We start from the raw sequence: 12524 nt of genomic DNA on the forward strand, positions 1-12524 counted from the left end.
AACAGCAAGACAAATGCATAAATCAGTGTTCTGACAACATCGTTTTGTCAGTATCGTTTGAACGACTATCGTTTCAAAGTTACGTGATTCATGCCGTGCTAATTACTGACCGTGTGACAGAGCCCTTGCATAGTGCTGGTATTGAATTCTTCCTTGTCTAAAAACTTGACGGCAAAGTGATTATTAGAGTGAGACAAGTTAGCTACGACTTAACGAAAGTATTAAGTAGTCCAGTAAACAAGGCGTGCTAGTAAGAGAGATAGCTATAGATACATATAAATAGGTGCGGCCATATTGATTGCTACATACGAAGGCAAGGGAAGCGGACTTCGTCAAGCGTCGTTTCATATTCGTTTATGTAGATGAATCAACGAGTTGACAACGGCGAGCAACGACGTTCATCGAGTATTGTTAATAGAAAGCGGTAAAAAATTTGAATTTTTCTGAGATAAAATCTATCAAAAGCATTCGATAGAGTTGTGCAAAAAATTTCTCTTTGAATGCGTATTTGGAGTTAAGAATTTTACGGTACTTGGAATTTTTAACGCCGATTCTTGACGGTTCATCATTGAAAAGAGTGAAGAACTAGGCATTGGATTCTGCGACGAAGTCGTGAAAAAGTGTAAGAAGAAGAAATAAAAGCGACAGCAGCGCTGCGGTCGGGAAACGACAACGACATTATTGCCGGAGCAGAAGCAAAAGCAGCAGTAGAGGCGAAACGTTTGTCAAAGAGAAAAAATTCGTAGTAGAGAAAAGTAAAAAATTGAATTTCGGAAGCGCAGGCGACGACGAAAAATAAAAAGGTGTAAAACGCTAAAAACTGCTGTTTCAGGACGACGCCAGTAAATAACTAAATAAGATTTCAGAAGAATCTAATCTAAAGAACTAAATCGAGATTTACTAAGCTATCGAACAGAATGTCTGAACGTGAAAATAATGTGTACAAGGCCAAATTGGCTGAACAGGCTGAACGTTATGACGGTAAGTACGCCGACTGTATAAAATTTGTAAAATAGGAAATGTGGTCCGAGAAAATAAAAAATGCGGATTTTCATAATGGGTGTGGATTGATAAAAAAAAAGAGGAAATAGTGACCGCAGTAGAAACACGCGGGGTATAGTGTACTGCTTATGACGAAGGCAAAGACGATGGTGCGTCAGTGCAGACGAAAAAATTTTAATGAAGCGAGATGGCCGGAATAGCGAGAAGATAATGGAGAATTAATATTTGCCGGCGATTCAATTTCGGGTGGTTTTTTGTTGCATTGAAATCTTTCTTGCGTTTATAATTGTACATAAGCGTTTACTTATGTAGGAAAAATGGACTTGCGAAAAAATACGGCTATTGGTGTATATATGTATGTATATATATAAATATATAAAATAAGATTTCTAAGGTCATCGATAAAGCGGGTACGAACACTTGAGAGAAACGCAGGCTATGCTTGTCGTCCTATATGGTTGTCACTTCGAAATTGGTTAAAAATCATCTCTATTCTTAGTTGCTATGTTCGAGAGTAAAAAGCGCACACGCACTTCACATGGATTTAAGCTTTAATAAATGAGAGTATATGAAGCGAGCTGCTAAAAAGCGAGTAGCATTGGCAGTATAAAAATTTAGAACCACTTGGTCAATAAGAAGACGGTTAAACGCAGAGCTGCCAACTCTGCTATCAAGTGCCATATTGAGGATAAAAAGGTGCCATTCTTTGTAATTCTTCCCATTTAGCATTACAATTAGAAACATTTCTAAATCAAAGTTCCAGTGACAAAGTAAGATAAACCGGTTGTATACCTGTAGAAGTTAGAAAATTTTAGTTGAGAAAAAGGAAGGTGCAAAAGAATATCACAAAAATGTATTAAAATATTATATTTCAAAAGTGCCATTTTGGCACTTTGTGCCAAATTGAAAAGTTAAGTGCCATTTGAAGTAAAATAGGGCCAAAAATTGAACGGTTTGAGCTAAGCTGGCAGCCTTGGCCGTAGTTGAACATTTCATAACTCATACTAGCTCACCTTGCGGTGGATATTTGTATTTGTCCTGCAGGCATGAGCAGTGTCACTAGCCGACTACCATGCCTGAAATATACCATCGCCGTTCTTTCACATTTTGCCTAGAATTGGCAATACGATGGTGTACGGGTATCGTTCGTTTTACTTGGGTATTATTTTCTTTGCTTTTTCTGCGCCTATGTGTCATTCGTTCGTGCGGTGCAGGGTTTGGACACAGCATTGATCGGAGTAGATTTATTATTTCTTAAAAATTGTATGGCGCTTCACATTGAGCTCGTTACCCCGTGTTTGTAATTTTTTCTTAGTGTGGTTTGTTAGTGTAAAATAGTGTTACACAAACAAAATACATGGGTAAAAATTACCAAAGACAGAGTACAAAGCTTCGGTGTGAAGACCCATTATAAAATCTCTTTTTTTCTGAGGAACATTGAATAACTCAAATTCTAATAGGTTAAAAATAAAGAAAACTGGGGCTCACCCTCCATTAAACCTTTGTATCCAATCCTTTTTCTTGTAGCTAAAGGCGGAAATGTAGATGATTTTTTGAGATATTTGACATATAATAATAATAGATTGGAGCTTACCACATATGTTTGTGTTTGGCCGAGCTTCTCCTCCGACTTGTGACGTGCGCCTTGATGTTGTCACACAAAGCGGAGAGACCTACAGTTTTACGCCGACTCCGAACGGCGATTGTATTTTTATGAGAAGCTGTTTTTCATGGCAGAAATACATTCTGAGGTTTGCCATTGCCTTGTGAAAGATTTGCCGAAATAACTTTCGTTTGCCTGGTTGGAATTCCCTTTATCATAAGGTTAATTTGGCAAGTCATAGTTAATTCGAAAGTCCATGCAAATAATTTTAAAATTACTGTTTTATGAGTACATCTCGGAAGATTTTTATTTATTATACCTACTTTTTCAACAATGAAACAAACAATGAATTAAAGAACGCCTTTAAAACATAATAACATACATAACATTTTCTTTTATACTTCAATTATGCTTTGTTCACTTTTAATTGACAAATGACGTCACCGTCGGGAGTGTGCAATCTTGTGTTCTCGACTCGGCCCTGCCTAGATCGGCTTGTCCCTGAAGTGTTGTTTTCAAACTCAAACAACGAGAGACCCAGGAAGTGTGCAACTACTAGTTTTTACTGGCTAGTGTGAAAAAAAAACGTAACTATAATAATTATTTAGATCGTAGAAAAATGAAATCGCAGAACATAAAACAAACGGTAAAAGGAGCACGCTACTTATTGATTTTAAAATAATTTACTACTGAATCGACTTTAAGTAGCCCGAGCACTGGTACTGAGTGTGGTACTTTTCGTTTCCATAGTGTTTGCTCGTGGTTGCTTGTTGCCGCGAAAAATCGATGAATGGAATCGACCGGTCGCTTACTGAGCAACAAAAAGTTATAGATAGCGATAATGCATGGTTTGACAGTAGTATAGTAATAAATCCATTATTTTTAGGGAATACCGTACTAATGGATTATATGCATGCGAATATCCGGCTATGATTTTAATGAATGTGTATATATGTATACACTCACTCACCAGAATGTTTCCAAGTGTTTTTTTGTTTTGTTTTTTTTTTAAATCGCAATGTTTTTCGTAATAATTTTTTTTCGTTAAATTTTAATAGTTCATTCTGCATCGAATGGCCTATAAATTAATGATTCAAAGTTTTTACAAAATTTAGGAAAATTCGACAAATTTTCACCAAAATTTGCAACTTTTACACCAAATTTGTTAGAAGTTTTTTGAAAACATTGCAAACATTAAAAAAAAAAATACTGTACGGAAACATATTCTAGTTAGTGTATGTACACTTAGGTCCAAAATTGACTCAATAATAAAAAAAAATCATTACTTATGCGTTTTTCGGTGGTTCTTTGGTAAAATTTATATGCACTTATATACATTTGTAATATACATATATTGCAAAATTAATATATATTAAAAGCAAATATGCGAGTATAGTTTAAAGAACTAGAATCACCATAAAATTTTAAAATTTCGCTAACGTGTCTGGAATATTTTTTTAAATTAGCTTATTGACTCAATTTTGCACTCATATAATTTACAACTGAGGGGAAATCCCTATTGTTACGCTGCAACCCCTTTTCTCCCGTCAAGTGTAGGTTTTTGTTATAACTTAGTAATGGTTTTTGTTATAAAAATACCATGAGACGCGATTTGAAAAATATAAAATTAATATTACTGGAAAGCTAACGCATGTGAGCCAATCGACTGTTAGCCGGATTGCAAAGAAAACGGTGGAAGAACTATCTACCGCTAAAGAAGCCGTAGAATGCGATTGTAGAGAAGCTAACGAGTTTGCCAATAGGACTGCTATGTTCTACAATATTGCTCCTGGTACTCAGTGATTAGCTGTCTAATGTGGTTGTAGTTTATCGGACATCGCTGCGGGCCTTGCTCTGCGAAGCCACGTAGTGGCTGGTTAGCTGAGTTAACCTAGTTAGTGCACCGTTCATATTATGCCAGTAGCATGCCAGTCCAGTGAGCCAGGCCAGCGCTGGATTGACACGACGACTGTCTACACCAAAAAAAATAAATAAATTTTTTGCTGCGTCAGGACGAATAAGTGTTGAAAATGTCCTTTTAAAACTTTGTCCTTAAACATCCTTGGAAATGTCAAGTATGTACTAATATGTTAACTATCGCATCCTCGAATTTCATACTTCTAACTTTATTAGTTTTAGATAAAAAAAATTTACACTTCTCTTTATAAGATATTGATAGTTACAATATACATTAATGAAGATAGTGGAATCATTACACTGTACAGCAATGGAATGGGTATTAGACCAAGCCAACTTTTTTAAAGAGATTGATTGATTGAGGTAAAAAAGTAATTTCCCCGTTTTTCGAAGTTAGCCTCCGAAATCGATATGCGCTTTCGAAGTTCGAAATAGGGCCCTTGGTAAAAAATTATTTATTATTACTACAGTGGTCGTCCAGTATAACGAATGATATAATGTCTGGGATCATACGCTATATCGAAAAGTACGTTGTATGGAACTCAAATTTTATTATGAGAATTCAATAAAAATCAGTCTATATATTACACATGAGTCCCATATTCCAATTTTGCTTAATGTGCTTTTATTTTATTTTTTTTTTTCTTACCTAATAAATAACAAACGTTTACGCGACGGAGGTATTTTCCCAGTTCAATAAACGCGATCACTTGTAAGAAGTTATTCTTTTGAACTGATCGTAATTCCACGTACGCAAAAGTCATGCAAAACCATGTCATTCAAGCGCACAAAGTATACAAGCGTTCGTTATATAGAATACTCCTCTTTCCAACCGTTCGTTATTTAGAGTAATCAATACATTTAAAAAAAAAGCATTCGTTATTTGGAGCGTACGTTATATAGGCCATGATAAAAATATAGTAAGGTAGAACCGCTGAGAGTCACTTTTAAAATTCTTGACGTTTCCAAACAATTTAATTTTTAAATTTACTCACAAACTCACACACACATTTTCATTTTCTATCTCAAGCAACAACAATTTCGAACAATTTCAATTTTTTATTTTCACTTTTATATGATTTTAAAATGTTGGCAAACTTCAAAAAAAAAATCATGGCCGACAAATTGAGAGAACGGTTATACCTTGCTATGTTTTTATCATGATATAGGCATTCGTTATACTGGACGACCACTGTATATGTAGATAACTAAAAAACTGAAAATATAGACGTAGTAGTCCGCCTTTTGCTCTTATTTAACTGGTATATGACTTTTTTTGTGCAAACTTATACTACAGGTGTTATAAGGGGTCAAAGGTCGGGTCTTCGAAAAATTAAAAACCTTATATGTATTTCAAACTATTTTGAACTGATTTTAAACCCCCTTTCTGATATGCGTATTTGTATACTTCGTGTTTAAAAATTTGAGAAAAAACATTTAAAAGGAAAAACTAAATGCTCTTGTTTTAAGAGCTTGCACTAGAAATCGCAAAAAAGGCAAAAGAAGACACTAAAAAAAGAGTTTCGATTTTTTTACTCAAAAGAAAAAAAAAAACTAATCTCTAGTTTTCTGGCAGCATTTTCATTCGATTTTCGCGAAGAAAAGCCAACTTTTAAGGCGCTCGACGTGAGTTATACAATTTAAATATGGAACGTTTAAGACCTTCATATTATCAAAAATACGGCCTTTTTACAACTAAGGACCAGTATGCAGCTCTCACGAAAACGGACAAGAAAAAATTGAAATTATCTTGTGTGTGTGTCCAAGGAATTTTGACATCCTAATACTTCATATTCAGTTGCCTCACATTTTCCTCAAGAAATAACGGAGCGGGCATATATTTCTGTTGCAAACATGGGTTACCTTGTGGCCTTTTTTCACAAAAAAAACTTTACTAGAAAGCGTTCAAATTTCTTAAGAACTGCGTACTGCCTTAAGGAAATTTGACTCATGAAAATTTCTTAGCCATCCTTGTACGTCATTTTATATGGGCTTTTTGCTTTTCTTTAGAGCTGCACACAGGCCTTTAAGATGGAAAAGACAAAAAGGCAAATATCTTAAAAAATGCAAAAAAGGCAACATCACATGTGTATATATGGAATTAGGGAAAGCTAAATCGTGGACATTCATAATAGAATATACTCTATCTCTTTAGCTATTTCCATAAAATCCGTTCCCTAGCAATAATAATAAAACTTATGATGCGTGAAATTCAACAATTGCCTGCGCTTTTAATGATTACAACATATTCTATTTTTTTATTGAGCTTGATCTTTCTTTATCTAAAGATGGTTCCATTCATCTTTTGAAATCTTCTACATATGTAATCTTATTTACTTTTGTTATCTATACGAATTTATTTTTTATAGATTATATTAGATAAATAAATAAATAAATTACAGTTGTGATTAAAAGTAATACAACTAGAAACTTATATACAGGGTGCCGACGAGTAAAGGCGGACCTCCATAGCGTTTGACATTTACGCTTAGAAGTCAAAATTCATACAACTTATTTACATTTCCATGCGTCGCCATGTATGTAAGCGCTGCCATAAAAATTTGTATACCATTTTTTTTTCTGTCAAACTCACGCATACGTATACGCATGCTATGGAGATCCGCCTTAACTGTCGCCCGGGGTTTTTTTTTGAAAAATAAAAGGTTCTTTTTTACTTTATTTAAATTTTATTAAATAGTTTTAAAATTTTAATCCTTATTTGCATTTGCCAGCAGTGTAAACTTTGGGAGATTAGTACACGCAAGACTCTTTCAGATGTATTTTTTCTTAGACTTTTTATCTATAAAAAAAGAAAAAAATAATAATAACTGTATAGGGTTGTTCGAATGAGTGGCCGTCCTAGTCACCAGTCAAGTAAAAAACTATCAACAACTTTTTAATAGGAAAGTCTCTTATTATTTTTATACTTTTAACTAACTTCAACCAAATTAGGAGGTTAGCAATTCGTCGGGATATTTTTTTTTATGTACATACATGTATTACCGTATAGCTTTGGACCACGTTAACCGATTTAGTTAACTCTGGAAAAGTTAATACCCATATCTACTTGATTTAGATCTGACCTTTGGATCATAAAGTAATTAAAAGTACTCCTAAATATATATATAAGAATTGAGGTCGGCTGTGATTTACATTTTGAAATTCGATTCTGTAAAATAGTTCACGTACACGATTCAATCATGTTCACACATTCCTAAAAAATTCAACCCAGAATGTATGCCATAAGGAAATCACCTTTGTGCTCGCACTGTTATTTTGACGTCTTTCAATAAGTCTCCTACCTTTTAAGTGTGTCTTGCCCATCGTTTTAATAACGTTATTGTGGACTGCATGTGTCCGTTGGTCGGGAGGGCAATAAAACCGTTGGGATTAATTAATTAATTATTAGGCGTTGGCTGAAAATGTAACCGTTATTGGTAGACGAGATATACTCAACTATTTTATATATTTACAGTATTGCATATAACATACCATTTTAACAAAAAACCAACATTGATATTGTGTAAAATAAAAAATTTATAAAATATTCGCCAACTTTCTTTTTAGAAATGGTCGAAGCTATGAAAAAGGTCGCATCCCTAGATGTTGAATTAACTGTCGAAGAGCGCAACCTGCTTTCCGTCGCCTATAAGAATGTAATTGGTGCACGACGTGCTTCATGGCGTATAATAACCTCTATTGAACAAAAGGAAGAAAACAAAGGGGCCGAGGAGAAGCTTGAAATGATTAAAACCTACCGCGGGCAGGTGGAGAAAGAACTACGAGATATTTGTTCCGATATTCTGAATGTTTTAGAGAAGCATCTCATTCCATGCGCCACTACAGGCGAGAGCAAAGTATTTTATTATAAGATGAAAGGCGATTATCATCGCTATTTGGCAGAGTTTGCTACTGGTTCGGATCGCAAGGACGCGGCAGAGAATTCGCTGATTGCTTACAAAGCTGCCAGCGATATTGCAATGAACGATCTGCCGCCAACACACCCCATTCGCTTAGGTTTGGCGTTGAACTTCTCGGTAAGAATTGAAATAGGGAGGAATATTAAAATGTATGTACGTATGTGTTCCTGTAACTCGGTAATTTCTTTCCGTAGGTATTCTACTATGAAATTCTCAATTCGCCGGATCGCGCTTGCAGACTAGCGAAAGCAGCTTTCGACGATGCCATTGCTGAGCTAGATACCTTAAGCGAAGAGAGCTACAAAGATTCCACACTAATTATGCAATTGCTGAGGGATAATCTTACATTATGGACGTCTGATATGCAGGCCGATGGTTCGTAAACAGTTTATTAACAAATTGTTAAACAAATAGACTAAAAAATTTTTGGTTTATCAGGTGATGGCGAGCAGAAACCGGAGATTCAAGATGTCGAGGATCAGGATGTGTCGTAATTTAAGTAACCCCCCATCTTACTTAATTCTAAAACTCCTCTATATACCTTTTCCTACTGTAATACAGCAGCAACAACACATACATAAAAAACGAGAAGCATTATAATACACAACAACAGCAACAATGATATACATTATATACATTTCAATTGCATAAAAAATAAAAAAATTCTCTTTCAGAAAAACACTTCTAAATCTAAAGAAAGAATTCAACAAAATTTCTCCTGCCCCGCTCCCATTCAATGTGTGAAGATTTTTTGCATTAAACATAATTATTAAAACCAGAATTATTATTAAAGAAAACAGAATAATTATTAATAATAATGGTAATGATAATATACATCAGTATAATAAAATAAACAAATACAAAAAAATAATTATTTTAAATTATAAAAGATAATACCTTACCAAGAAATCAATATACACAAACATACATTCACACTCATACAGTTAGAGTTGCAAATGCAACAATCGATGCAATATAAGGAAAAACGGTTTTCTTTATATTAGAAAATAAAAAAGGAAATATAAAAATAATAGCAACAGATATTAATTATATCGGTAAAATACAAAAGGAGCACACTAAAGTCAAAAGAAGCGCAGACGGAGGGATAATGAGAATACATATTAGAAATAGTAGAAACAAATATTGAAATGAAAACAAACGAAACCCATTAGGCAATTAACTAACCATTGATTGCTTAATTTCAACACGCACCATTTAGCTGATACTTGCTTTTGTATTGTAGTAGATCAGATAAATTGTAAAACTGAGTTCGCGTTTTTCTGAATGGTGGTGCAAAAATTTTGCCGATTTTTATATCTATATTTTTGGTCGTTGCTGAGAGATTCGAGGTTCGTTTTGAATCACATACATAAGTGAATAAGTGAGGAAATTTCTTGTATTGGTGAAATATATACTAAACGATTGATCATTTTGTATCATTCATATTTCGGTCACAGTGTTGGAAATGATTCGGTTAAATGCAGCAGAATGAAGTGTATTTGTGGGCAGTTCATAAATGAAAATGTTAACATAACAAAAATGTTTTATAATTACATGAAAAAAACTTTGCCACTACTGATAACAAGTTAGAAATCCTTTGGTGTTCGCGATTTTTGGCCATAAACTTCACCAACTGACACCTCAGATGTTTAAAACCGGATTTTAATCCGTCGAACTCAGTGGCCACGTCAAAGGGTCAAAACTGTAATTTTGCAAACAATCTTTTTGATGATTTTGTGAACTCAAACTAATGGCCCTATTATATATAGCAACTGGTGTCTAGTTGCTGGTCTAGTAGCCGTGGCTACCAGTATCGTACTTTGTGTTATGTATAGCACACACCACATCCGAATTTACTTTTTTTTTTGGCAACTTTGCTCCAATACGTTTAACAAATTATGTAAACAAGTAACGACAATAGCCGACGGTCAGTAGCCAGTTGCCAATTTTTGTATATGGTTGGTCATCGGCCATGGGTGATTTAAAATCATTAATTAAAAAACCGGTATTGGGTTAACATTCCCATACGTGTAGTAGGTACAGCTATGAAACTTCTCTTTATCTCGTTTTTTTTTACCTATGTATTCTGAGCTGTTCCTCCGAGTTGAAGCATAACGATCGTTGAATAAACGGCCCGGATTTGACCTCAAATATCTCGTAGTAATATCGAACAACTCTTCTTCACCTGCGTATCAATTTGCTGGATGTTCGCGATTACATACATATTATTGCTTTCAATCATGGCCATTCTCTCTTGTTATCCCACCATGTAATTTTTCTTCCTGCTCCTCTGCGCCCCTCAAGCTTTCCTTGTATTAAAAGTCTCCCGTACAGAAGAGTCGACCACACATAGCATTTAATGAATCTTACACCCCTATTGCGAGTGTCGACTACTAGTAGATAAACGACTATTATTCGATTATCACTTTTCCATGGTATTGTGAATGTGGATTTCCCGTGCCAAACACTAACATATGTGTAAGCGCCAATCTATTATATTATAAAAAAAAACTCACACTCACTTATTGAACAAGAAAACGACCCCGAAAATACCATGGATAATCGATAATCGAATTATAGTCGATGTATCTACTACTAGTCGATCGACACTTGCAACAGGAGTGTTATTTTCAGCTTAATAGATATGTCTCGACTTGTTACTATCTTCTTTATCTTATTGAATGCTGCCCTTGCTATTTCTATTCTGCCGTTAATTTCGTTGTCATATTCCCATTTGTCACTCAGCCAGCTTCCCAGGTATTTGAAATTGTTTACTTTGTCCACGTTCATATTCAACCTCATTGCGTAAGTCGTAAATTTGGCTAAATTGTACGACTCGACAACATCGAATCTCGAAAAACGACTTGCATTCGACACGACTCTCGCAATGAGGGTGTTTATTTATTGTTAGGTTAGTATTAGTGCAGTGTTGTTCACTTTTATTTATGACCATGTATAATTTTTAAAAGTATTTTCAACGTATGGCTCATTAAACTTATAGGTTGGTAGTCTGCTTGCATTGTGTAGCGTTTGATTTTTTCGGAAGCGCCACGAAAGTAGATTTCACCCAGGATATCGGATATTCTCTAGTTTTATATATACATATAGCTAAATATGTACTTCCTCCAGAACATTCATAATAACTTTGTCACCTTTTTCGTTTTGGACATTTTTATAGCACACGCAATATCTGACTTTGTTGTTTTCAAAAACGTTTCCTCTGTTATGCCATTTATTGTTATATTATATCCCTCGAGTCGTCTTTGAAAAGTTCGTTTACATATGTCTTCCACAATTCCATTTTTCCTACCTCGTCAGTTACTAAATTGTGATCTTTGTATACCAATACATTTATACTATTATGTTTTCTTGTGCCGCAGACTTCCTTAAATTTTTTGGTGCAGATTTAAATTGTGTAGTTTTTCTAATCGTTCTATATCTTCCATGTTTTTTCATCCATACTTTTCTTGCTTCTCGTATTTAGTTTCTAATTTCTTTGTTAAGTCTTTTATATTCATCAGTATTGGTATTTCGTCATTCATCCATCATCTTTAGTTTAGTATCTCTTCATTCATTCATTTTTGTTTTGCCGTTTTCACCTTTGTGTCTAGTTGTTGGTTCGTTGTCGCTCTTATATTCTCGGTAGCTTTGTTCCATGTATCAATAGGATTTTCAACGTCATTTGATGATGCGAATACGTAATTTATTTGCCGTTTAAGCTCCTCTTTTTAACCGACTTCACAAAAAGGACAAAGGTTATCAATACGTCGGAATATGTTTTATTTTTTATTATGTACAGATGCGTGCAACTAATTAGCAACGAAATTCAAAACGATATTGCTTGCAAATTATGTTTATTTATTTTTAATAATTTTCATTTAAAATATAATTCAATCTATATCAGAAACCACAATAACAAAAGTTGCAAAGCTTGCACAAATTGCAAAAAAATTAATCAAACTTAAAAAAATCGTCATCAAAATTTCAAAATTTTTAATTAGAATATATAGAAAATGTTGGAGTATGCAGTTGCAGCCCATTCAATTTTAGTATAATAAAGTGGAAGTTTCAAGTCGCTAAAA

At 34.3% G+C, this 12524-nt stretch overlaps 1 protein-coding gene across 1 annotated transcript; it reads left to right on the plus strand.

Annotated features, from left to right (window-relative positions):
• Nucleotides 1–351: 351 nt before the first annotated feature.
• On the plus strand, nt 352–9000 carry 14-3-3epsilon (tyrosine 3-monooxygenase/tryptophan 5-monooxygenase activation protein epsilon). The gene is made up of 4 exons (XM_017616093.1): nt 352–981; nt 8090–8559; nt 8637–8817; nt 8881–9000. Exons 1-4 carry the CDS (start codon nt 918–920, stop codon nt 8934–8936), a joined length of 771 nt encoding a protein of 256 aa, XP_017471582.1. The 5' UTR covers nt 352–917; the 3' UTR covers nt 8937–9000.
• Nucleotides 9001–12524: the final 3524 nt, after the last annotated feature.

This window comes from Rhagoletis zephyria, unplaced genomic scaffold (genome assembly GCF_001687245.7).
Source record: "Rhagoletis zephyria isolate East Lansing unplaced genomic scaffold, Rhagoletis_zephyria_1.1 Rzeph_scaffold_01149, whole genome shotgun sequence".
NCBI lineage: Eukaryota > Metazoa > Arthropoda > Insecta > Diptera > Tephritidae > Rhagoletis > Rhagoletis zephyria.

Bases quoted from the DNA above. Each gene is read 5' to 3' on its own strand.
- 14-3-3epsilon (XM_017616093.1), top strand. From the start codon at position 918: ATGTCTGAACGTGAAAATAATGTGTACAAGGCCAAATTGGCTGAACAG. The intron at 982-8,089 runs GTAAGTACGCCG...CTTTCTTTTTAG, and splicing joins ACAGGCTGAACGTTATGACG to AAATGGTCGAAGCTATGAAA. The intron at 8,560-8,636 runs GTAAGAATTGAA...TTCTTTCCGTAG, and splicing joins GTTTGGCGTTGAACTTCTCG to GTATTCTACTATGAAATTCT.